This window comes from Vigna angularis, chromosome 4 (assembly GCF_016808095.1).
Source record: "Vigna angularis cultivar LongXiaoDou No.4 chromosome 4, ASM1680809v1, whole genome shotgun sequence".
In the NCBI taxonomy this organism is placed as follows: Eukaryota; Viridiplantae; Streptophyta; class Magnoliopsida; order Fabales; family Fabaceae; genus Vigna; species Vigna angularis.
Window position 1 is genome coordinate 37681062 of NC_068973.1, and position 27969 is coordinate 37709030.

At 33.4% G+C, this 27969-nt stretch overlaps 1 protein-coding gene across 1 annotated transcript; it reads right to left on the reverse strand.

The window, feature by feature from the left end:
* Window positions 1–576: 576 nt before the first annotated feature.
* Window positions 577–27907, reverse strand: LOC108331508 (myosin-15). The gene is made up of 39 exons (XM_017566224.2): window positions 27645–27907; window positions 27428–27556; window positions 27183–27329; window positions 26124–26269; window positions 25860–26016; window positions 25687–25745; window positions 24420–24576; window positions 24121–24270; window positions 23879–24015; window positions 23166–23312; window positions 22977–23078; window positions 22542–22599; window positions 19521–19622; window positions 18943–18980; window positions 18724–18850; window positions 18471–18644; window positions 18178–18309; window positions 17252–17361; window positions 16666–16726; window positions 16378–16555; window positions 15701–15906; window positions 15354–15473; window positions 15170–15268; window positions 13100–13321; window positions 12174–12313; window positions 11857–11968; window positions 11644–11691; window positions 11466–11558; window positions 10835–11005; window positions 10597–10749; window positions 8868–9044; window positions 7735–7872; window positions 6454–6524; window positions 6225–6324; window positions 6100–6156; window positions 5954–6010; window positions 1678–1758; window positions 1513–1595; window positions 577–1143 (listed from the first exon to the last, which is right to left on the reverse strand). The coding sequence occupies exons 1-39, from the start codon at window positions 27648–27650 to the stop codon at window positions 1020–1022; spliced, it is 4569 nt and encodes a 1522-aa protein (XP_017421713.1). The 5' UTR covers window positions 27651–27907; the 3' UTR covers window positions 577–1019.
* Window positions 27908–27969: the final 62 nt, after the last annotated feature.

The window sequence follows — 27969 nt, forward strand, 5'->3', positions numbered from 1 at the left end:
TGGGCATAATTTGTGGAAACAATGAAATAACTTTTTTATTCGACTATATTATATTATTTTACCTACTATATAATATAAATATGTAATGTTAACTTTTCAAGAAAAAATTCAGTTAGAACTTGAAATTACGGATGTAACATTTTCAAGTATATTACAAATAAAGATGATGAGAATATAATGGACTGAAATCAATAAAATAATTCTATATTTTTCGAGTAAAACAATAATTAAATTCAGTCAAGACGAAAAACATTTGTTGTTCATACCACTCCTTGAAGACAATATAATGAGACTAACAAAGTTCATTAACGCCCATCATACTTAATTGAAATGATGATGATAGGGTTATCAATCATATTTCTGACCTTGAGTAAGACTTTGAAAGATATAGATCATTGATGTCGTTACTCAATTGTGGTTACATGGCATGTGGTGGTGTCGACCAAGGACTAAAAGTAGTCCCTTTTTAATCGCCAGCAAACCTGTGCCGTGCTTCCAAAATGAAACAATGACATTCAAAATCTCAAGGCTGAAGTTACAAAAAATATTAACATTTAAAAGGAATAAAAAAAAGTGAGACGGAAGGCTGAAGTTCAGCATTTTTACATAAATGAATAAACTTTTAATTTCTTTGGCCAAGGCTCTGATTACAAATGCATACCTACATAGAATACAACAAGTGATGAATACAAATAAGATGAGCCTACATAATAATAGCAGCAGCACGTCAAAACTTTACTGTTATCCTATCTTTAGATAATTACAGTTTGCTGGTTTAACTGTAATCCGAAGAGAAATTACAAATCAAACCAAGAGAATCATTCTTCCACCTCTGATTGGTCACTAATATCATGAGTACCAAGGGCATTCAGTGACGAGACCGATAAATCTGATGACAACTAAGGTTGCTGTCCATTTGAATGGGGGAAAATTTCCGACTGGGCTGTGCTCTCATTTAATCCCAGAGATCACATATGAAGCAGAGTTTCAATCGATCTTCCAATTGTAGTGTAGATAAATTATTTCTCATGTAAAGTAAGAAACTGGGCACAGGGATATTCGCACAAAAATGCTGGGGGATCGATATCATCGGTATTTATAGCAGGGATTGCCATATCTATGTCTTCAGCAGAAAAAGGAATGCTGCACCAAAAAAATTAAAGGCTAAGAGAGGGGGGTCAAAGCTACCCTTGTTTAATATATTATAGGTCCTGTGAGAACATTTTACCAGACATTTTATTAATGAGTAAATAAAGAATCAATGATTGTGGAAAATGCATTTCTCCGTCATCCCAAAGAAGAATAAAGTATGCAATGTAATTTAACCTAAACGCACTACATGACAGTCAGATTAGGCTACTAGACTTTACTTAGTTTCAAAATTACATAATAGGCTATTTGTAAAAGCATCTTTCAAAACTTTTATTGGTACCATGGCAATAATAAGAACGCCAATCACTTGTTAAAACTACAAAGAACTCAAAAGAACTGATATTGCTGAAAGCAAAGCACCTCATATCATCGTCCAACAAGAAAGAATTAGTTGTCAAACTCTGATTGTCGCTGCTCACAATTTCTCTCATTTCATTAACTACCTGTTCACCATAAGTCGTTCAGAACTCCAAAGATACTACGACAACATAAAAGTACTTTAAATCAATTCAAAACACAACTTGCCTCGTTGGATACACTTTGGGTTGCATATTTGTCGTCCCAGTACATTGTACAGATCCGATAAATTTGCCTCACTGTTAATGCCTGTTAAAGTAAACTAGAAATAGGTTAACCCTTCTATAAACAGTATTTTTTTTAGCAAAAGTAGAAAAGAGAATATTAGGGGCAACTTCCTTCCAACACAGCATTGACAATCCAACTGCTACCCAGGTATTTATTATATACGTCGGGCCAAAAAGACTCCACATATTTACTTGAAAGAAACTAATAATTTAAGAAATAAATGTATCAATTATATTGGAGCAAACATTGACTTTCACATATAGCTATTTTATACCATCAACATTTCTTCATCTAACTTCGAAAGAATTTTCACTTCAGCCAAATTATGGATTCAATGAAAAACAGTAGAAAATAAGACTTATTTTATTATTCTCAATCATGAAAAATACATTCTCATATTCTTTATTTGTAATAATCTAATTCTCCAAAAAAGGAAAATAGGAAAACTAGGAAAACAAAATAAAATAAAAGATTATATATCTATATCTTCTAATTAGGAAGATTCTAAAGATATTTTCTCTAATTACAACACTCCCCCTCAAGTTGGTAAATGAATATCAATCATTCCCAACTTGCCTACAAGATCTTGAAATCTACCCGGAGGAAGCCCTTTTGTAAAAATATCTGCTATTTGAAGTTTTGTAGGAACATGAGTTGTAATCACAAATCCTCTGTCAAGATTATCTTTAATGAAATGTCTGTCAATTTCAATATGTTTGGTTCTGTCATGTTGTACTGGATTATGGGCTATGCTCATAGCAGACTTATTGTCACAATGTAGTTGCACCGGGTTCTCCACTTTGACTTTAAGATCATCCAAAATGATTTTCATCCAGAGTCCTTCACACATTCCTTGAGCAAGGGCTCGAAATTAAGCTTCTGCACTAGAACGAGATACTATATCTTGCTTTTTGCTTCTCCATGTTACAAGACTATCTCAAAGAAATACACAATACCCAGAAGTAGATTTTCTGTCACTAATAGAACCTGCATAGTCAACATCAGTATATATCTTCATAGTCAATGTGTCTTCTCTTTTGAATAATAGCCCCTTTCCTGGACTTGACTTCAAGTATTGGAGAATTTTGTCAACTGCTTGCATGTGTCTCTCTCTTGGATCATGCATAAATTGACTCACTACACTAACTGCATAAGCAATGTTTGGTCTTGTGTGTGATAGATAAATCAGTTTTCCCACCAATCTCTGATATTGGGCCTTCTCTACAAGAGCACTTTCTTCACTTCCAATTCTGTGATTCTGTTCTATAGGAACTGTTGAGGTTCTACATCCCAACTTTCATGTTTCTTTGAGGAGATCAAGTACATATTTCCTTTGGGAGATAAAAATTCCGTTCTTGGAGTAGGCAACCTCTATTCCAAGAAAATATTTGAGTTTTCCTAGGTCTTTTATTTCAAATAGAGCTGCCAATTTTTCTTTTAATGCCAATTTTTCTGTTTCAGCATCTCCTGCAATAATCAATTATGTTTCTTTTAATACCCTAGAGTATGGTCTTACCTCCTCCTCATTGATATCTTCAAGGATCCTCACCTCTGGATTAGACAATTTTTCTTGCTCGAGAGTCGAAGTGGGTTGTTCTCTTTCATATTTTTTGCCGAAAAATTTGTCTTCTTCCTCTTCTTCCTCACTGTGGACTATGGTAGCTTCATTGCTCAAGTCTTGGGCATCCTGCAAAGACAAACATGGTAATGACAAGAAGGAGAGTTCATCCACTTCAAGTGCTTTCTCCCCCTAAAGTGGTGAACTGACATAAAAGGATTGTGTTTCATGAAATGTGACATTCATGGTGATAAAGACGCGACGACTCTGAGGATGATAACATTTGTACCCTTTTTTATTAGAAGGATACCCAATAAAGACACATTTAAGAGCTCTGGGATCTAATTTACCACAGTTAGGATGATGAGAGTGAACAAAAACAACACATCCAAACACTCGACTAGGTAGACTCGTTAGTAGGGAACAAGAAGGAAGAAAAGACAATAGAGACTCTATAAGACTAATGCCATTTAAGATACGAGTGGGTAACCTGTTGATGAGATATGTGGCAGTTAACACAGTTTCTCTCCAGTAATTTTTTGGAACAGACATCTGAAAAAGAAGAGCTCTAGTTACTTCAAGAAGATGACAATTCTTTCTATCTGCAATGCCATTTTGTTGAGGGGTGTTAACACAAGTTAGTTCCTGAACAATACCATTATGAGACAAAAAATTGAGAAATTCATGATTCACATATTCAGTACCATTATTAGACCTGATTCTTTTGATATTTTTTCCAAATTGACTTTGGACAAGATGAAAAAAATTAACAAAAATTTGAAAAACTTCGGATTTATTTTTCATAAGGTATGTCTAAGTGACACGGGTACAATCGTCAATAAAGGTAACGAACCATTTGGCTCCAGAAATAGAATCTATGACAGGACCCCAAACATCAAAGTGAATTAAATCAAATGGAGAAATACTCTTTTTGTGACTAATAGGATAAGATGCACGATGATGTTTTGACAATTGACAAATATCACATTTAAAAGACTCAACCGACTCTTTGGTATACAAGTGGGGAAACAAGGACTTGATAAGACTAAATGAAGGATGCCCAAGCCTTTGATGATGTAACCATATTTGAGATTTTGCCCACGTCTCAGATGTAGCTTGCTGACTCATGATTTTTGTGTTGCTTTGGTCATTAAACACTAAAAAATACAACCCACTTTGCTCCTTAGCAGTTAAAATTGTCTTCCCCGTGGCAAGGTCCTGAAAAACACAATAAGTTGGAAAAAATGTTACTGAACAATTTAAATCCTTTGTGAGTTTTTGCACAAAGATAAGACTATTAGCTAATTGAGGAACATGTAAAACATCCTTCAATACAATAGATGAGTCCAAAATTATATTCCCAGAGCCGCATATAGGTATACCCTGACCATTCGCAACTGTAATAAGTTGTTCTTTATTTCTTTTACCATATGAGTCGAAGGACACACTAAAAGGTGTCATATGATCAGTTGCACCCGAATCAAGGATCCAAATACCTTGAGACACATGATCAACAATATTGAGGCAAATCTTACCTTTTATGGACAGAGTACATGATCCAAAAGGCTAACTCATTGATTCATCCATTGCTTTCAAAGGAATAATTTTTCCTTCAGACATCCTGTAGAAGGCAACCAGGAGTCTCCAAGACAATGACGACGTATGAGTCACACCGAAAAAAAAAAAAGGAGCAAAACTTAAAAGCTCAAATCTACTCAAGAAAAGGTCAAACAGGTCGTCACAAACCCTAGGAACAAACTCAGGAGGCTCCGACGACTCTATCTGTGGCGGCTGCGGTGACTGGGTCACACTAAGAAAAAACAAGCAGAACTTAAAACTCAGATCTACTCAAATGTAGGCTAAACGAGTAGTCACCGACCCTAGGAACACACTCAGGAGTCTCAGGCGACCCTTTCTGTGGCGTCGGCGGCGAGTGGGTCTCGCTGGAGGTAGGCACGTGGGCTACACACGCCGGTGACGGTGGTGACGCGTGGAGGATCCTCTCACGGAGCGACTTCTAGCGTTGTGGTCGTCAGAGTTAGGCGCACCTTTCTGCCCTATCAACGACCCCAACCGACGACGGCAACAGCGACAGTGATCGAACAGCGGCGGCGGTGGCGCGACTGTGCAGCGGTGTTTATGGTCGCCGGTGTTGGGCACACCTCTCTGCCCTATCAACGACCCCAACCGGTGATGGCGGCAGCAGCGGTGGTCGGACAGCGGTAGCGACAGCGGCGTGACTTTGCAGCGGAACGGAGCTCCAAGATCGGAAGCTCTTGATACCAAGTAGAAAATAAGACTTATTTTATTATTCTAAATCATTAAAAATACATTTTCATATTCTCTATTTGTAATAATCTAATTCTCCTAAAAAGGAAAATAGGAAAACTAGGAAAACAAAATAAAATAAAAGATTATATATCTATATCTTCTAATTAGGAAGATTCTAAAGATATTTTCTCTAATTACAACAAAAACAAAGCAAGAAACAAGAACCCCTGGGTCATGGTCACAAATTTCTTAATTGCAGGTTCAATTTCTCAAGCATATTCACAAAATAACAGAACTTTAAATCTTTTGAGATGAACAACTATTCAGTATAAACGTGTGATAAAAGAGATGTTGCAATTATTAAGAACAATATAATGTTTATAATACCGGACAAAGATCCTGCCTAATTTCTTCCAAAGATTTTTTTCTCTTCTGGTGTATTACCTGTACAATTAAAATAAATGAAAATAAATATAGCATATCAGTGCTATTTGAGAAAAAAAAAAAAAGTACAACTAAGGTAGTGCTTGTACCAGAAACCCAACAGCTTGCCTTATATAGTTCAGTTCGTGCCAGGATGTTCCTGCATACTAAATTCCAGAAGTACCTAGTTAAACCTTAAAAATAAAATCATGCAGTAATAGCAAGCTCACTTTACCTCCTCCTTTGCATTAACTATCCATTTCTCCAGTTCTGCAAGCCCAGACTTTACATATTCACCATTTGAGAAAGTGCAACATTCGCGACGCAACAGAAGGCTAAAAGATATTATGGGCAAATTCAATTAAAAACTAGAGAACTGAACTACAGAAAGCAATTCAACAAACAAAGCAAATTACTGATTTGAGGCAGCAGAAAAACTTAATCTAGTAGATAGGGGATTTTACCTATTGAAGAGTGTAATGTTGATGAAGGAAAAAACCTGAGTAACCAGCTTGCGGATGAAAAAGGATGGTACCTGAACACACAGCCTTTGGTAAGAAAAGACTAAGGGAAACAAATAGATCACATTGAATGGTTGATACCTATTGAAACAAACAGCTAAATGCATAACCATAAATTATAACTGCTCATTTATTTTCTAATAGAAAAGGAAATTCTATTAATTATGTTCTCAACATAAAGTGTGTAGAAAAATCACTCTAGGTTTCAAAGAATTACAATATTTCAGTGCGCCACACCAAAGCTTTAACTAACGTTGGCATAACTAAAATAGGAAACAATTAAGAAATCATAGTGTGTAAAACTTAAACATCCTCATTTCATGCAATTTTTACTGAAACATGATTAAATTTTTGGACAAGTAAAGCATTTATAAACTTGGAAAAGTAATATACAAAAAGAGAACAAGAAAACCTCCAGAACTAAGGATGAAGCAGCAACAATAAAAGGAACAAGAGGCATTCCAAGCCAATCTCTTCAAATAAAAGAGACACCCAACTAAAAGGACCTTGAGAAAAACACCACATAACCAGTTAAACTACTCAGTCCCAGAAAAGATCAGGTGAAGATTGTCAATATTTTGGAAACATAACTGGTCATTAAACAGGAAAGTGCACCGATTCAATAATAAATGAGCTAACTGTGATTGAACCAGTAAGATAAACTATCTTTTTCAAAGTTACCACATATTATATTAAAAAATGATCAACAACATACAACATTATAAATTACAAAACACTTTTAAATGCCAAAACTTATAAGTTACAACACTAACATTCAAAACTCACAAAGTAAAATTAAATATGACAATATTTAAGTTCAACAATATCCATTAGCAATAGTAACATCTACAAATAGAAACTAAGTAATTCATATAACTACCAGTCATCATAACATAGTATTCATTGAGGTTGATTTCATATTAAAACATGTTATAGACATTTCTAAAATGAAACCAGTATTTTGAAGAACTAGTTAAACTAGTTGAACCACCAGTTTGCCCAAATGAAGACTGGTTTTGCCAGTTCTTGTTCCATTCTTTCACGTAATAGCTTTGTGGTTCCTTTGAACAGGATGTTAGGCCAGTTCCCAGTTGGTTCAGTTTGGTTTTGATGACCATGGTTCAAATAAGGTTTGTCGCAATGACCAAACAAATGCTTACAAAGACTGGACTAGAAAGAATAGCGCACATCAGATAGTGACAAACAAATAAATAAATAGCATACATGATTCACGCGCATTCTGCTCATGAGTGAATCCAAAAATTTGATGATGTTGTCCCATTGAGCAACAGGTGATTGTGGAGGAAGCACACCAGGAGACTTAGATAATTTTCCACCTAGCATCCGACCTGTTTTAGGTGCCTAAAAAGTATCATATATAATAAGAAACATGATTACACAAAGTATCATTATTAAAGCTTGACAGAAACAAAAGCACTTTCCCACTTAGTGATATTTGACAACATGAATCATACAACACTTTATGTTTTAGCATAAATAAAGTCTACAGAAACTGGCACTTGTATAGTGATGCTATAATATAACATTCATTTTTTTATATAAAAAATATATATATAGCAGCTGTTGAAAGAAAACAATCTCCAAAGCAGTAACATCATCAATGCAAATGTTAGGATATTTATCCTATTTTATCATCATTATAGTGTATCAAGGGTTATCCTATTTATCATGATTATATTATGTCTAGGATTACCCTATTTATCATGATTATATTGTGTCTAGGATTACCCTATTTATTATGTACTTTTGTATCAATTTATTCTTATAAATAGAAGATCATGAGAGGGATCAATCAAGCCCTCTAGAATTATTTTACAGTTTAATTCTCAAGTGCAAATAATGGGTGAAATTGGTTATCACTAGGCTAAACAAAGACATCTCTCCCAGTCTCAACCGTTCCCAAGGTTGTTTCAATTATTGTGTTTCAATGCATCACAGTAGCCACAAGAAAAGAAGTTAACCATCAAAATCAAAGTGTTTCCTTGAGCAAGCAAATAAAACACCCTTCAACAAATAAAATTGTTTCTTTGTACAAGCAAAGTAGCCACAAGAAGTTAACCATCAAAGTGAAATTTGTTTCCTTGTGCAAGCAAATAAGAACAACTCTTCAATTATCAGAATTGTTTCATTGCATTGCTCTATAAACTCCTAAATATGGAACTTAAATTGCAACTCAAGCAATGAAATAAAGTCAAACAGCCATTATACAATGATCCAGGATTTAAAACTTAATAGTACAATATAACCAATAATAAAACAACAACTATGCACAAAATAGTACTAGGCAAATTAAGTGACACATTGCTTGAATCCCCAAAAGTATCAGCTAGGACCACCTGAATACATGATGCCAGAAGTGGAGAAAGCTCCTTTTTCAAATTATCACGTATAAGGCCAAAAATCTTCTCTACACAAGCAGTTAGCTGTTGTTTAAAAAGTATAGCTGGATATCTTGCTTCCACATGTACTGTACTATCATCATATCCAATAAGCTTCAATGGAGACCTCAGCTTCTGAAAAATGGCATCAAACCAAACTGAATAAGGAGGTAGATAAAGAAATGTGCTGGGAGACCAGCTAGAGTGAAATGCAAAATCTAAAGGGAAAACAAAATCATGGTGACAAAGCCAAATAAATCAACAGATAAAAACATTGCAACAGTCAACACAACCTTTTAAAGAATCCAATAATTGCTATTTATATAATTCATAGAATGATCAGTAATTGTAAGTTGAAGATACAACATAATGATCAAATCATCGAACATTTATAAACAATGAAAAAATAGGTTGTTCTCAACATTCTGCATTGTTGAGCTTTCTCTTAGCACCGGATAAGCAAAGCTTGTTAAAAGAGGAATCTTTAGAAGAAAGAAAATGCTAGCAATAAGGGTTTCAAGAGTGTTGATAAAGTTGAAATAGTTGCAGGCTGTGTCTATGAAGATAGCACAATACTACACTGCATTCAATGACTCTGTTCTGCATAGAATCATGGCACAAGACCAGTACTGGGACGGAAATTAGCAGAATCACAGCCCAAGACCAGTACCTGGAATAAAACTGGTAGTTGGTAGTTTTCTAAAGCAAAATGATAATTCAGTTTGACAAGTGTGCATGTTGACAGCTGTTCGGAAAACAAGTTTAAGTAAAACTTTAGAGATTTAATAAAAAAGGATTGATGTATCTTCACCTGACTGTTTGAGATTTTGGGAAACTTGATTAATGACATGAGGTATACTTGAAGTATGGAAGGAAATAAAAAAATACTTTACTGATAACAATCACATGAGTTATATTTTCATTACCTCTATTTGTAATAATCAAACTCTCTAAAATAAGGAAATAAAATATGGTTAAATAATAGGAAGATTCAAAAAATAATTTTCTCCACAATTACTATGGAAATATTGAAGATATTCTCATCATAATAATATTAATCCTCTATTTACAACAGGTTTTTCAGATTACTGTTCAGTGGCTGAGGAGGTAGCAATGTAAATAGGGGGTAAAACTATGAGCAGCACTTAGAGAGTGCACCGTGCCTTATTTTATTCAATGCAGCAGAGTACTATGTGGAATGCTAACCGTACAACTTCTGCCAATCTAGTCATTGGAATTTATAATCTCAATAAATCTCTTTTTATGCTAGTTATGGCAGGCAAAAAGAAGTCCAACATTGGCTGCCAAATAATTGAAGTGTGGTTCATATTAACATGGTATTAAGTTTTAAGATGGAATCCTTTTTTATCAGCCTATGGCATCAAAGCCATATGGCCCATTTTGAGGTGATCTCCATGGTTGTCATAGTAACTAACACGCATTGTCTAGTCTGGCAGGCATTTTTGAATGTTGAAATTACTTACAAAACATATGCATAAAGAGATCGATAAAAGAAAACATCCTCTACATCCAAACATTAATAGTTTGTAAGTTCATAACATAATAGATTATTAAAATTAATAAGATTATGCAACTGTCAATCATCACCAACAAAATAGAAGAAAATTTATGATGCACAAGGGAGAAAAATCTGATATCAGTGTACAAACTTGACTTGATAACTCACATGCCCAATTCGGCTGGTCAAGCCAGATGATCTGGCATAACGTTGAGCAGTGGCTGTTAAAAAGCCATTTGAATGCAAGTTCCTTTGCAAGAGGCATAGAAGTGCAGATGTATTGGACAGCCAATACGGCAAGATAATGTCATCGTCTCTAACCTGAAACAGATGACACTCAACTCCAATGAATAAATCTCACTGAAAACTACACAAGCAACCTACAATCCAAATACAGTATTATTACCTTTAGGACATCATTAATTCCATCAACAATGTAATCAAATATGGCCGTGCGCTCAGATTCAAAGGCATGCCAATGATGAAGACATTTGTATATGATACAAGCTGCCAGAGGTTTACCATTTTTGAACCCCAAATCATCTTTAATACACCTAGAGAGGAGTTCATTGTTATCCTGCACAACACATGGTATCAATAAGCCTACAGGGCACAATGTTTGGCAAATTGTAGATTGAATCCTAGCTGCTTTTTCCTTGTGGTAACAAACAATTACAGTATTGTGGATGAGCCAAGAAAAAAAAAGGCCAATCAGTCCAAATCCCAGAAGATTAAACCAACACGTTTAAGCTGAACAAGGAAATTGTCAACGGACATTGACAATAATTGCAGTTATGATGTGCCCCAGCCCGCTTCACCTTCTTGCTAAATTAAAAAATTAAGCAATGGCAATCTCTGTCCGGGATTGCTACTTCCGAGAATTTAGAAATAAATATTGCATGAATATATTGTATACAGAGCAGTTCTTAACTGCTTTCTTTAGAGTAGTTTGTTAGAAGTGAGCTATATTGTTTACAGCTACCTTTTAAAGCAACCATCTGAAATTTGAAAACAAGAGGCTGAAGCACAAATAATACCTGGTGCCTCTCTGCCGTTAATTTTGATCTACGAGAGTCTGAGAAACTTCCATGTGTAAAAGGGGAAATAAGTTTTGTAGGTGTGGGCGATTCCTGCATTAAATTGGAGTCAATAAAAAACAACTATAATTGTGCTCAGTAATTCTTTTCAACAGAAGCCAATAATGCAGCATCTTACAAATATGGGCTTTTGATCAGTGCGGGGAGCTACTGCATTTGATTGTTTCTGTTTCAGAAAGCAAATTAAATAGATATGTCACAATACCCCAATCAAATATTTTTGCAATATTTGAAACATTTATATACTGGCTATACGGGAAATGGAAACCCAAAGATACAATTTCTGTAAATGTTAATTGATATCAACATCAATTTGCATAAGGAAACTTACTTCTGAAAATGACTTTGTTAAACCTCGATAGTTACTCTTAGGAGATACTGTTAAGGCTTTCTGACGAAGCACGTGATTTTCATCCTCTAAACTAAATAGCTTTTCCTGGAGGCTATATTAAAATTAAAATACAAGTAGAAAAATCAGAATTACAAACAAATTTAAGTAAACTACTGCACAATATTAAAATTTTTAAAAGAATCAAACTCTAATAAAGGAAAGAAAAATCCATTGGAAGGGAAAGACAAGATCCAGCACCTTTGGCACTTGAATTAAATCAATTTGTAAAATAGGATAAATGAAAGTAGAAGAGGCACCTTTTCATATCTTGCCCAAGTTGAGAACACTTGTGTTCAAACTCCCTCATTTTCAGAATGGTTTTGTCATGGTCTTTCCGAGCACTAACAAGCTCAAGCTCCAAAGTCATGCTCTTCTTTTCAAAAGCCTCCAGTGAACCCTACAATATCAGATAAGCAATCTATATAACATAATTTATCAGAGAAATCAGACAAAACAGAAAGTGAGGCAAGAAAATTTCATTAACCATTTGTTTTCAGAGCATATAATACTATTAAATGAATGAACTCATATGTAACACACTACTTCATCAACAACCATTCTTATTTCTGCAATTTATGACATGAGCCTAATTTAGAGAAGTGAATAGGCTACCCCACAGACTTTTATTCTAGCCCTCATCAGTCTTTCGGTAGATTATGCAAATTTTCTAAATATATCAAGCTAAAATCTTATTAGAAGCTTATTAAGTTCAAAAGGTTAGGCTTGAATGTCCTCCCAAAAGCCTCAGATTATAACAATATGTATTAAACTTTTACTACAATTTGGAATCATATACCTGTTGGTCTATTTAAACACTTAAACACCACTAGCCTATAAATAACATTAATCAGTTTAGGTATGCATGTCCCCTTATTTAATAGGTTTTATTAAAAATAAATAGAGCTTTTCAATAGGCTTTCTGACCAAGCAACGCCTCAAAACAAGACTTATTTAAGGAAAACAGGTCTTGGGATTTTAATTAGGGTAACAGGCCTAGCTCGGGCCTTGTACAGCATAGCGCAGCCAATATGTACCCCAAATTTGCATACATCATGCAAATTAAAAGGATAACTTCTTGCACTTAAACAATGAAGAGTAAATTTGGAATGTAATTCAAGCTAGCTTCTAGACACAGAAATAGAAAATCTTGGCATATAAATTGAATGGAAAGAATAATAGGCACCTTTAATTGAGCATTTTCCTTTTGCACTTCATCCATTGCAACTAGCTCTCTTTCTAAAGAAGATTTTTCCTTTACTGATAATTGCAACTGATTTTGCAAAACTGCATTTCTGTTGCACTCATTAATTGTTGCAAGTTTAGCTGCATCTAATTCAACATTCAGAGCCTCTACCATCTTCTGTAATTTGGAAATCTCAACATGCTTAACCTCTTCATTAGAAATCTGCATTATAATGAAGAAAACAATATCATAAGTTTCCCAAATCTCACCTGCATAAATCAAACTTTATCTTTAATGTAATGGAATGAACTGATGGTCATACATACTATTTGTCTAAAATTGACACATCACAGATTAAATTAAATGGCAAAAACTTAAAAACATAACCAATAATTTATAGTAAAAACTGACAATCCGGTATATGGACACTTGTATATTTTAATAAAAGAAATTATATTAGAGTTATAAAGATAAAGCAACAAAAAGATGGAGGAAAAGAAATTCCAATACCAGAAAATAAAAACAAGAAATACACAAATCAGGATTGAAAACATGAATTGTTAATTTAATTTTTGAATTGTGAATCATATTTGCCTCAAATCATAAGACATAGAAACAATGAAAAATAGCTTAAAATATATAATTTAGTGTTAAATCTCGTAATTTAAAACTGACAACAATTTAACCATTAATGAAAAACCCTTAACACAATAACCAAGTGCATTCATAAGCCAAACTTTACTGCATGTCCCTACTAAATGCGAGTTCATCCAGAGAACAATACACAGTGTGGACATTCCACTTTATGTGTAATCTATTAAGCGTGCTAGTAGCACAAACTTTCCAACAAATACTATACAATTAACTGAAATTTATTAGAAACACGAAATTACAAGTGAGACTTGTTAACCAGAAAGTGAAACGCATTATACTACAAGTTACAACAAATTTCACCGATTGGAAAGGAGGTAAAAGGACATGTTGGAAAGGGAGCATTAAACTCAGCTGCTAGCCTTTCTTGCAATCTATTATTAAGAACAATACCATGTTCTGCTTAGCATTCTTCTTTCCCACATAGAAGCGACATAAAAATACTGCATGAAACCCTTGAATTAGTAAAGAAAAATATATAGCCAAATAAGGAGGACATGGAGTGAAGGCAATTGTTTGAAGGCTCCGTTTCAAAAAAATAAGGGAGGGTGACTAGTATACGAAATTCCTTAGAGGGATGCAAACATATAAATGGAAGAATCAAATAAATTGTATTTACCACCACTCCCTTCAGTTCCCTTTGTAAAAATATAAAATAGACATTCATATGAATGCATCCTTGTATGTCATGTGCACAGCAAAGGAAAATATTATATAGACTGTACAATACATTATATGGAGATGGACCTAGAGCCGTATATTGAAAATACAGCCAACACTCCCCTTTAATTTGGTACATATGATGTGATGCACCAAGTTACAAATATAATCAATTATACGACAATGCAATGATGTGGTGAGGACATCTGTCAACTAATCATTAGAGTTAACAAAATCAGAAGTAATGTCTCAAGATATAATCTTTTCACAAATGAACTGTCAATTCATCTTAGGATGATTGGTTTCCCTCGAAAGGCAGCTTTGCTATCACAAACGAGAGAAATCTCCTAACTTAGAATACCAATAACAGCACTCCAACTATACATCCCCCCTGGAGAGCAATGATTTCAAACTAGGCTATGATACCATGTACAAATATATGATAGATAATCTTATGAATGAATCTTAATGTGTCATGAGCACAACAAATATACAAACCACAATACCATGAGAATAATTATTAGCAATATGACACAACAATACCAATGTATGTTGCAGAAACAATACTACGCTACAAAAGCTAAAATCATTTGACTCACAAAATAAAAAACATATTCATGACATTAGCAAAAGGAAAATTTAATAGAATGTGATGCAGCAACAAAACATCCTGTGAAAAAATACTTATCCTATCCGTATGTATGAACCAAATTTGAACACATCCACACCAAAACATCTGTTCTTTTTTGGATGTAATACCCTAATTTTTTTCTCTAGATGCAAACGCCATGTAAGCTCTTCCAATTGTTTCTCAAGTTTATTCTTAGCTAAACGCAAGGCTCCAGCTTCATTAGCTTCCTAAAAAAGATAATTAAAAAAATTTAGTGAGAACAATTTATGATGCATTTTCCCCTCCCATGGATAAAAGAAAGAAAACCCTTACTTGCTTAAGTCTACGGAGCTCTCTTTTTGCTTGTCTGCATCGCCAAAGGCATTGCATTGCTACAATTGAATTTTGATGTTTTACGAATGCAGATCGAACCTTGCACATCCTCCAACAGGCCTATGTATGAAGGTTACACATTATAAATGTTAGATATATTATCTAACAATAAACAAAAAATACAACATAACCAATTGAAAGGGAACAATAGAAAGAATATAATGCATTATCATATCTAAACATGCATAATTACACACAAGCATAATTCAATGCTAAAATGAAGAATGTGCAATTGCTTTGACATTATAAAGGTCATGTTACTACTCTCTGTCCCTTTGGTAAAATACCTGAATGTAAGCAGCAGCTTTGTGCTCCTTTCTATGCAAGAACCTTTGTCGAGTTGTGAAACCACGAACATTGGATTGTACAATAATAGCAGAATAACACAATTTCACATAAGCATGTCTCATCAGACACATACGGGTGTATTTTTGAATGGAAATAGCTGCTGTTGTCTCCCGCTTAGAAGCATATATCTTTCGGCTAATGCAACCTTGTAAGAACAAAAGCTGACAACTAATTATGAAAATGGCAACTCATGCATTTACTCATAGGATTCCTCTAAAGTGAGGTGTACTTTGAAGAAAAAGTGTAGCTACAACCATTTATTAGAAAATCAACTGTTGAAATCATGAACCAACACTGGACATGTAAAAAAACTATAAAGATATGAAAACTACCACTGTTGAGTTTCTATATAATATTCATAAAAGACATGGTAATAGCTGTTGCTTCTGCACCTTCCTCACTTTAGAGGAGCTAAATCCTACAAACATTTTACAGATTCTAAACATACATGACACATGCTTGCAATAAATACTATCATTCAGTTCACGAACTCTGAAACTAGCCAATGGCCAATGCAATACGAATCAAGCATTACTTTAAGCTGGAAAGGAATGCATTATGTTCCATAAAAAATAACATCTGAGAAATGTTTTAGTTAAACATAAACAAAGCTGACCCCTGCAGCATGCTTGAAGAGAAAGTGTAGCAGCACGAATTGACATGAAATCCCTGCGAGCAATGAACATCCGCAGTTGACGCTGAATACATTTTGCAGCATTGTCCAAAACTTCTGCACGTCTAGAGTCTAAAATGCAAATTTGACCGGCCCTCAGAAACACTTTGGTCCTACCTAACTGAAGAACAAAGATTAAAAAATAATTAAAGAATGACCGACATAAATTTATTTATGCTTTCAGACCCAGCACTGAAAAAGAACAGTATGCACAGTACCAAAGAAGCACACCTGAAAATTCTCAAGCTTTAGCTTTTGCAATATTTTCAGAGTTACAGCTTTATCATCGTAACTGTCAGCACAAAAATTGTAACCAAACATTGATCAGAAGTGAAAATATTATCAAATAAGAAACTTGAATTGCTGCAATTGCATTCACATAATTACAATTGCATATATACTAATACAAACAGTCCAATAGTGCGAGATAATAGATGTAAACATGATGAAAAGGAAGAATAAAAAATTTAAATAAGATGTAAAATCAACTTGCTTTTCGTTTCTCATTTGGTTCAGTAAATTAAAACCACCAATAAAACTGGATATATCACCAACAACATTTTTATAACCAGACCAAGTTCTCTATTTCAAGCACATAATAGAACAAGCCCACGATATGGCCGAGTCAATAAATAGATCAACGTTTGAACTAATTGCTAACCAAGCAAACCAGCAAATCTAGGAAAATTAACAGAAGTAATCCCAGCTTTATGGGAGTAGTTCAAAGGTTCCCATCACTTCCAAAAAAATAAAATTAGTAAAGACTCATCCAGTTATACAGTTAAACTGAGTCAGTCCATAAAATTAAAAAAATCACCTTTCATCCATAAATTCGGGAGCTATTAATCCATAGCGGTCTACAAACTCTGAGTAAATCCTACGAGTGGGGTAACCTGCCAGACTTATTCTAACAGCCTCAAGGACACCCTAAATAAAAATAAAGTCACAGAAGAAATGTTAACAAATGTGACCATACTAGGAAGTAAATTTAGACAAGACAAAACAAGATAATAATGGCAGCCTTGTCAGTATGAAAAACTGAATTAAACCCGCTGCAATTTTTGTATGCATGAAAACATGTAGATGCAATTGTAAATCAGACACTTCAGCAGATTGAGGGATGGAAGGGATGAGATTTGAGTTTCCATAAGAATATTAAACAGATTGCAAAATAGGTCAGGGTTCATTTCAAGAAAGTTCAGATCCCATCATAAAGAATTTTAAGAGAGAAATAAACTAATAATGGAGTTCTTCATTTCAATCGACCCACTGAATTCCTAATGCATTGGGAGCATTTATACTGGCTGCCTTCATTGGTACAGCTATACTAACACTGATAAGAGACTCAACAAACTATGACAAATTGAGAATATTTTGTTTATTAACAGTGATAACTGTAATATTTTGCCTATTATCAAATAAGTGTGATTAAAAACCTTTCAAATTTGAGTAGGAAAAAAAAACTACATCAAGTTTAATCAGACCGACTTAGAGAAGATCTTTGGAAAATTCAATGCACTAACACACAAAAGATATTCACCACCTTCAAAAGGAAAAACCACAAGTAACTTGATCTTGTACCCTACAGTGACATTTGGTAAAACTAAACAATTCCTTTGACCAAGTCATTAGCAAACAGCAATCAAGGAAACAAATTCAATAATTGGCTTACTGGCAATATGTTTCTTTACGACTTTAGGTGAACAACAAATAGTAAAGAAGTTCAAATATTTAACAACTGACCCCACAACGTAATTGGTGTATGACACTAGTATTCTCAAACTTTTGTGGTCGATTCAAAGAACTTGGCTTGACACATCGAATGTAATGAGGTTCTGTTGTGTTAAGCGTTTCCATGAGTGCTTGCAGTTGTTGCTGAAGTCCCCATCCACCAATGTCACACACAGGACAAGAAACAGAAAAAGGATCAAAATCACAAAATTAATGTTCAAATACTTAATCACACATAGTATTTGTTCACAACAATGACTCCCCTTAAATTCAGTAACTCACAAAAAGCAAATAGACATTCACACCTTAAATCTGGAAGCCACAGAAGAAAACTTGTATGATGACCTTGAAGATTCCTCTGTTAGCAAAGGAAAAAGAGCCGACACAAATGGCAACTTTGAAGAGGATAATAGATTACAATGTTCTACAACTACATAATCACGATTTTTGTCTAAGAATGTCTCTGTATGGTAAGTGACCTGCATAAAAGTATTAGATGATATACTCCCAAGATAATTCATTTTCAAAACAAGAGAAAGTACTGAAACATTAAATTACCTTTCCAGCATAATGAGAAAGGATAAAATCTGTTTCTGAAAACTTCTCCTTTTCTAACCGAGGGTGTGACAGGAAGTGTTTAAACAGCTTGGTAGAGAATGTTTCATGCGTTGATTTTGGAAACATGCTGAAAGTAGACAAATGCAGGATTAAAGATAATTTGCAAGTGCGTAACACATAATTATAGACCAATTTGGGTTAAAAAAAATCAAATTGTACCAAGCTTCATCTAACAGAGCAATGATCCCGATGGGTTTCTGCAAAAGAATGCATCAAGTACATGAGAAACTGAAATCCAGAGAGAGAAAAAATGACTCGTACATACTATGATGAATGCAACAGAAATTAATTTCCAAATGTTGCTACACAGATTTCATTTGATATAATTAAAATCATGTGAACCCTAGTATGCAGATTGCCATATGTGTAACTAACAAGTTATTCAGGCTTACCACTTTAGTAGCATAGGTACTTCTGATTCTCTGTAAATAGAGACTAGTCATTTTAATTCAGTTTTTCTCTCATCAATAAAATTGGAATTTTCTCTCCTTTCATGCTTGGTGAATCAATTTCTAATACTTTGTAATGCAAATTCTATTCAAATTCAGTATTGCAGCCTACTGAAATAAAGTGACAAAATACATAGCTTATTCACAATACTTTATCCATCGATGTTATAGAAAAACATTACGATTGCATCATATTACACATGAAACAATCAATGTTATATGAAATCAATGGTGCATGAGAACATAGAATCAGAAAACCTCCATCAAAAGAAATGACTTAGCAAAAACCTTTTCAATCAAATCTAAAACATCTTGGTTGTCTATAAATTCAATGTAGCTCCAGTTAATTTCTTCTTTGGTGTATTCCTCCTGCTCCATCTTGAAAACATGCTGGAAGCAATTACAAGCCGCAAACAAGTTACAATAAAATTTTAAAAAATAAAAGAAATTAACATTTGCACTAAGACACCAAGGCATTGCGTTTGGATAAATAATTGAGTAGCTTCTAATTAGCCAACTAGTATGTTTAGCAAAAAAACAAGCTACTAAAAGTCTTTCATTTAAGCTTTTTCGATAAATTTATATACTTAAAATCTCAAATTTCATAGTAGATGACTCTTTTGGCCATTTGCGTATAGGATATGATAGGACACATGATTCTGTTTAGGTTTTATGAATTGTTTGGCACACCAACAAAATATTATTACATTATCCCACAATATATTATACCCTCTTGGTAACATAAATTTTATCCAATAGAAAGAATTGGACAAGAAACAACAACATAGAATAGTGTGTATAAAAGATTTACATATAACAATTCATATATATATGCATACCATATTAATGATTAATAATATAATGTATGCAGTAATACACAGACTATCAAAGTGGGGCCACAATTGGTGGGCCAGCCCAGCCCAAAATGTAGAGTTGTGCCATAAAATTGTTGAGAGCGTTGCTCCCTCCACCACCACGGCATGCTCCCTGCACCTCTTCAAATTCTTTTATTTTCAAAACTATCCTTAGGTTAAAGGTTAAAACATTTTTACTTTTACCACAAACTTTTAATTTATTTCTCAAACCCTAATTTTACTTCATTCATATCCCCGTAGCAGCTACACCCGCACCCCATGTCAACTCAATCTTCTTCTTCCTAATTGCACCTAATTTGACAGATTCGTTAGTCACCATGTTATTGGTTGAGTATCTGAAAAAATATTGTAGTATATTTTTTTATATCACTGGATATCCACATATATATTTTATATTTTTAATTAAAAAAAATAAAATATAAACTTAGATTAGATTAAAAAAACTTAAGTACAATTCAAATTAAATTATATGAAAAATTAGTGCAAATAAATTTAACTTTTTAAGAAATTAAATTTAAATGAATTGCAACAAAATATAAATTCTAAAAATTTAATCTCTTACAAAATAAATTCAATTTTATAGGTATAAATAAAAAAAATAGAAATATGTGAACACAAATTTTAAATTATTCTTAAATGATTAATAGGTTTTCATTATTAATTTTATTTTCATCATTCAAATTTAAAAGATTAATTAACTAAAATTCAATAATAATTATTAGGTATAATCGAATACATGATAGTTTTATGTATTTCATCACCAAAAGATAATTAAATATCCATATCTGATGTGAATACAACTAGGTAAAAAAAGATTGAGTTGACATGGAAGTGGAAGTACAACTGCTGCGTTCAGGGAATATGAATAAAGTAAAATCAGGGTTTAGGAAATAAATTAAAAATTTGTGATAAAAGTAAAAAAGTTAACCTTTAACTTAAGATAGTTTTTGAAATAAAAGAATTTGAGGAGGTGCAGCGAGCATGCCGTGGTGGTGGAGAGAGCACCGCTCAATTGTTGAATCTTACAATGGATCAAAATTGATAGCACAGCCAACTCAGGCCCAACCTGTCGAGCTGCCTATCAGTCCAGCTATCTTACTCAACCATACAGTCCTGTCCAGCCCAGCCCAACTCTCTGTCACTCAGCGTTCTCTCCTCCTCACTCAGTGTTCCCTCTCACTTAGTCAAAGAAAATTTGCAAACTAATATATACTACTAATTGAAAATTTTAAAACTAAATTAAATAAATACTATTATAACATTTATCATATATAGATATAGATATGTTTCTTTCCAATAACATTTTATTAAAATCTCAAATGTCCACTTCGTCATTCATTTCTTACTTATTTTCTTACATAAATTTTCCTATTTAGAAAAACAAAATTAAGTAAAAAAATATTAAAGATATCTTTGTATGATTCCTATAACTTAAAAAACAGAATAAAAATATATCAAATTAATTTTTTTTAAATACTGTGCAATTAAGATAAAAGAGTAATATTGTCATACACACATGTGTGTTTTTTCATATCACAATATACTTTGATCCACCTTAAACATATATATACATACATACATATATATATATACATATATATATATATATATACACACACATACATATATATATATATATACACATACATATATATATATATACATACATATATATATAAAATCTAACAATTATTTGGTACGCATCAACATTGAAATAGTATATGAGTTTGTCACACTCTTATTCTATCATGCTCGCAATTAACTATTACATCCTATCATATTTTATCTCATCCAGAGGACAAACAAGACCCCATAGATGTAGCATACGACTCATGTAGCAAGATATTGGGTGACTTTGTTTGTTCTTATTTTTAAACGTGTTTTTTTAACAAAATAAGCAGAACACCTAATTTTTCTGTGTTTGTTTAATCTGTCTACTTTTAAAATAATTAGTTTTCTTCTTTTTTTAAATAAGCAAATCCTATCTATTTCTTAAAAAGTGATTATTTAAAAAAAATTATTTTAGAAACACTTATTTTAAGTTTAAACAAACTGGCTCATTTTTTTCAATACTATACTTTTAGTGTCTAAAACTGATACTTTCTATTGTGCCCTTAATCAATATCCTCATGCCCAATCAATATGAGTGTACTCAGTTTTTCTATGAAATATACCTTACTAAAAATAATGATGATAATAATAATAATTTATGCATTCAGTTATTTAATTTTTAATTATGTATAGACTCTCATAATATGTCATCCATATTATATTATATCAACTGGTTGATTGATCATACCAAAAACATTCAATCCAACCATGGAACTTGGCAACTTTTAGTTTTGAACTCCCCCAACTTTTGACTCTAGCTTTTCAGCTTTAAACTAATTATACCAAACAAAACCACTAACTTGGATAAAACAAATTTGCATACCTGATTAAAATGTTGTTGAAGCTTTTCATTTGCAAAGTTGATGCAGAATTGCTCAAAACTGATGAAATGAATATAATAGGATCAACCAAAAGAATGAAACCACAATAGTTACAAATTAAAATAGTGCAGCAGAAAATACAATTTAATAGTAAAAACTCAATAGGAAAAAGAAACCAATAGACGGTACAACACAGATGTAAGAGCACAATTCATTTTTTCTATCATTGGAAATGTTAAAATTTACAAGAGTGCTATATACAAGTGGCAAAGTATTCACAAATCACTAAAAAAGATATTCACAATTCATTTTTTCTACCAAGATATATTTCAATAACTCAAATGCACAGTTAACCCACTCACTTCAACTTTCCACGGTGGATATAACCTAAAAAAATAAAATATACTCCAAGAGATATTTAATTCACAACAAATTACCTATTATCCTTAAAACACTCAAAACCATAAATATCCAAAACTCCAATTTGCATCTGGGAATTGATATCTTGGCCCACAGAACTATTGATCTTATCAACAAGCCTGGTAGAGTAACAAATAGTTAGTATTCACCCTAATATGCTCATGATAAAAATATGTTTAACAATTCTGCATTGAACACAAGCATACCAATCAAATAAACGAGAATAGACAGTTTTTGCCAAAGCATCCCGGCCAGCAACAGCAGCATTACAATCAAGAGCTTTGACAATATTTCCTTCTCGGGTTTGTATTGAACGTGTACATAATGTTGCAAGCAGTAGGTTCAAATCGCACCTAGATATGGAAAATTTGTAGACATTCAATTAAGTTTAACGAAAAGGACAAAAAGTGAAAACTTACATTAAATCATGTCTAATTACATGTTAAGGAAAATAATTAAGTGACCAATCATCCATCTCATTTGTTATTTTTTTATCTTTTTTCACAAAGATAAAAGATAACTCCATTAGTAGCAGCAACCTGTTCAGACAGAAATCCAATCTCTCACAGACTAAAGAAACCAAATTAATCTAAAGCTTTGTCTCTTTGAAGTACAAATCTGAAAACTTAATACTACCTATCTTAGCAAACTCAATACTTAACAGTAGTTGAAAACTGTATTCACTAACACCTTGGCATTTCATAGTCACTGTTGCACTAATGAGCAGTTGTAAAAAACTATATTACCCCTTAATTTCCCTGTCTGTTAATGCACCCTACATAGTCATATTATCAAAATCCTACCAGTAGAAATATCATGAATATGTAAAAAATAAATTAACTTGAAAGTCAAATGCAAATTAAAAAAAATGCAGTTAACTAAGCCGAGTAAAATAATGTTCCTAACAAAAATCACCTACCTGAAAAGATCGGAAGCCATCTGCAAATGAAATCTTGATTTATCATCTTTTAATACTGATGAGTCATGCTCTTTACCAGGAGAAAATTCAATGTTTCCCAAATGTAAAATTGCAGCCAAGGTGCAAAATATGGCTTCCTGACAATAAAAACAAAGGATAACTGTAAGTAAAGGGTAGCATATCAACAAAACTGATCAAGATTGAAACGAAGAAAGCAAACACTAGGGGTAGCATCATAAAACCTGATCCTGATGACTTATGCCAACAATATCCATTGCTCTCCTAGTCTTCATGTACTCTTCAGCACTATTTATGCCATCTAATTCATAGACTTTACTTTGATTCAAATAGTGGAAGTGACTTGGATGTCCCAACTTATACTTCTCTACATCCTAAAAATAAGGCATTCCAATAAAAAAGTATAACAATAACATGATATACTGAAAACAGTAGCCCGAACATGCACAACGGAAAACATTGTTGTATGCTGGATATTACACCTAAATATAATTGCATAAATACTTCACCATGGACTGCATACCCTTTCAGATGCACACAACTGATAAAAGCAGTGATAATTTCGTTCTGGATCTGTTATCTGTACTACTCGTGATCTTTCTAGCAAGTAAGTTCTAATTGCAGCACCAGATATTCTACCATTTGAATCAAATTGAATTTCAACAAACTTCCCAAAACGGCTGCATTCAGGAAAATAGAAATAATGAGGCAATGACCAAGAAAAATTTCAATAAAAGAATATTTGAACTGCTAAACTACTGTTTCATTAAAATGTAAAACCCTGTTAAAACATCCATAACAGAGAGCCTGATTATTCATCATATGCACATAATTAAAAAATAAAATATTATCTCACAAAACTGACAAACTTAAGTAGTATTCTTCCACTTTACACACTTAAACCTCAGACTTTAATCTCAAATATGAATACCACAATTCCTAATTTTAGTCCTTCTGAATCTAATTCCCAGGAAATACACAAGGGAATAAAATTCTATGATGTCACGGAATTCTCTTCTCACTTGTATATTTTGAGATTTTAAGCAACAACGGTGCAGTCTGTGGGTGTAAACAAGTGAAACTGAGCAGAGCCAAGAACTAAACTCAACTTAAGAAAAAATTGGGTGGCTCAAGCTTGGCTTATTTATTTAAATAAGCCTTATTAAGAGTTGGACTTGCTTAAGAATAATAAAACTTGGATTTAGCATTTTTAACTCATTTATAACATATACTTTTAACCTGAGAAAACATTCTTTCAATGATTAAGCAGAACATTTTAGTGCTAGATAATAATCTAAATACAAAATATACAAACATGTGGTATGATATTGTCAAAATCAAATCTATGTAACTATATTTTTTTATGATAGACACTCACATGAACCATTCATAATGTTACCTTGTAATTAGCACAGTAAAATAACTGAAAGCTTGGTCGATCATGTATTGATTCGGTCAAATAGCTTAGCTTATCTATACCTCAAGATCATTCCCCATTCACTGTTCTAGTAAAGTCAGGTCTTTAAATAATTGCTATTCCATGAAATGCCACTTTTTAGGTACAAAACTATGTTTCTATGAAGTCAACTATGGTTTTGGATGGATGGACGGTAGATTAAATAGACAAGATTGTGTCTTCAAAAAGCATGCTTTAGTTAATTAAAAGATAAGAATATATCATAAGACAAACCAAGGAAAAATTATATACTTATTTCTTAAATCAAAGTGGAAAGTGAAATATTAGAGATTGGTAGAAGGTCTATATACAAACTCTAAAGAACCAAGTTCACCTTGAATTGTCATTCCTGACAGTCCTTGCATTGCCAAATGCCTCTAAGAGTGGATTCGACTGAATCAAGCAAAAATGTTCAATCAGCATTCCTTATTGATGACTAAATGGAATGGAAGTTATAAGTAAAACAATTCTCAAATTCATGATCAATGGAGTTTAAAATTAGCCTACTTCAAGAACTTGTTGTTCAACAGTTCTGTCATCACCAGCAGCACGCCCACCAACAAAGGTAAGATATTGCATAATCAATTTTGTAGTCTCTGTTTTCCCTGCACCACTTTCACCACTAACCAAGATAGATTGGCTTTGACCTCCATTCATCATAGCTCTATATCATGCCCAAAAAAAAAACTCACTACTCACAACATGAAAAGGCAAGGAGTAAATATGACAAAAAAGAAACAAAGTAATGGGCAAGACCAAATACGTACTAACCTATAAGAAGCATCAGCAACAGCATATACATGTGGACTAAGCTCACCAAATGGAGTTCCCTTATACTGCTCCATCATATGAATATCATACAGATGAGGAAGCTTTGTGAATGGATTAACAGCTATTAAAATGCTCCCTGTATAAGTCTAAGAGAGAAAAACAAGTCACTGGAAAAAGCATAAAATAGTACACAATGCAATGTAAAGGATAGGCATAATAATCCTTGCAAAATATATTAATAAGTGTGTAGGTGTGTCTGCATTCATATTGATCAATAAATTTATAAATATATATAAATCACATTGACATATTAAGTAAATGCTAATTGTTTCATCAGTATTGGCTACCTTAACAAGCACTGCACCTCGAATATACTACTGTAAAAGTCCTTAAATGAAAACACCGATTATTTACCTTCATACATTAAAAGATGGTGGCAACAAAGCACATGTCAGCTTATCATACTTATTTACGTTCAAATACCAGCAGATTGGGAAGTGGCTAGGGACAATAGTCGCATACCCATATGAAATTTTGACAGTAATAACGGGAGTTTGATTGGCATGAATGGTCAATGTAAGAAATGTTATACTATTTCTCAATCAAAAATCATCATTGGGGGGTTGAATTTTAAAAGATTTATTTTAAAGGTATGACCTATCAATGCTAAAAATGTTAGTTATTGTGAAAGATAGCAAACTTATCATACGTGACAATTTGCAATTGAATGATCGTGTGTGAGTGTACAAATTAATGACCATACGCAGCAATTCGTGATTAGGTGACAATGTAAAAAACTTTACACTCAAGGCATTTCAATTAAAATCTAACGAAAAATCCTACATTAATAGCATTGTACAGAAAATTGAATATCATTTCACTAATATGGTAATCCCCTAATGCCAACTCGGCTCACCAAAACCCACTTCACACAGCGCAGTAGCAACTATAAACTCATGCGCATCTCGCCATTAAACAAATAAAGATTAAGAACACGAAAAAAAAAATAACCCCTAACTCTCCATCCAGTTACCGATAAATCACTTCACTAAAACTCACATAGATATCATTCAGCGCATATCTTCTGCGGAGATTGTACAACACCCCTGGCTCATTCAAGTAAGCCAACCTCGTCATATCTTCCACTCCTCCATGCTCATCTTCGTCCGCGTCCCTGGGAAACACGTTCTCGGAAAGAGCGACAACCTGCAGCAACAACAACACACCTCACAAATTCATCATCCAAATTACACCAGCATTCACAATTGCAAGCAGAATAACTTTGACAGAAACAAAACCCTCACATTATGGCCAGAAGCAGTGGCAACGGCAACATTCTTTCCTGAAGATTCTACTACTTCAGCTGGTACCCACGCGAAATCCCTGTCGTGAACCCAAACCTTAGTGCCATGGCGCAGATTCATGATTGGTTCCTGCAAAGGGGAAAAAAAAGTGGAAACTGAAACCCTAGAGAGAGAGAGAGAGAGAGAGAGAAGTTGGAGAGTGAGAGGTAGTACTTACAGGCATGAGGTTGAGGTAGTTCTCTTCTGTTCTTCTGAAAAGTGTGGTTCCCGCCCTATCGGGTGAGGACTATGAGTCAAAAATGGCGAAACTGTACGCTATTTATATCGTATTCGACACGTCACCACCGTACCCAGTTTGGCCTTGTAGTTTTCTTCCTCTTTTCACTCGCGGTTTCGCTTTACCGTATCATCCGCTTCTTTCTTTTGCCATGGTTGCACCAAATTACGTTACAGTTTTAAATTAGATCGATTCTCATGATCTCACAAGTAACTTCCATTTTTTAAACATTAATGATATTTATTTCCCCACGATCATGTTTTTT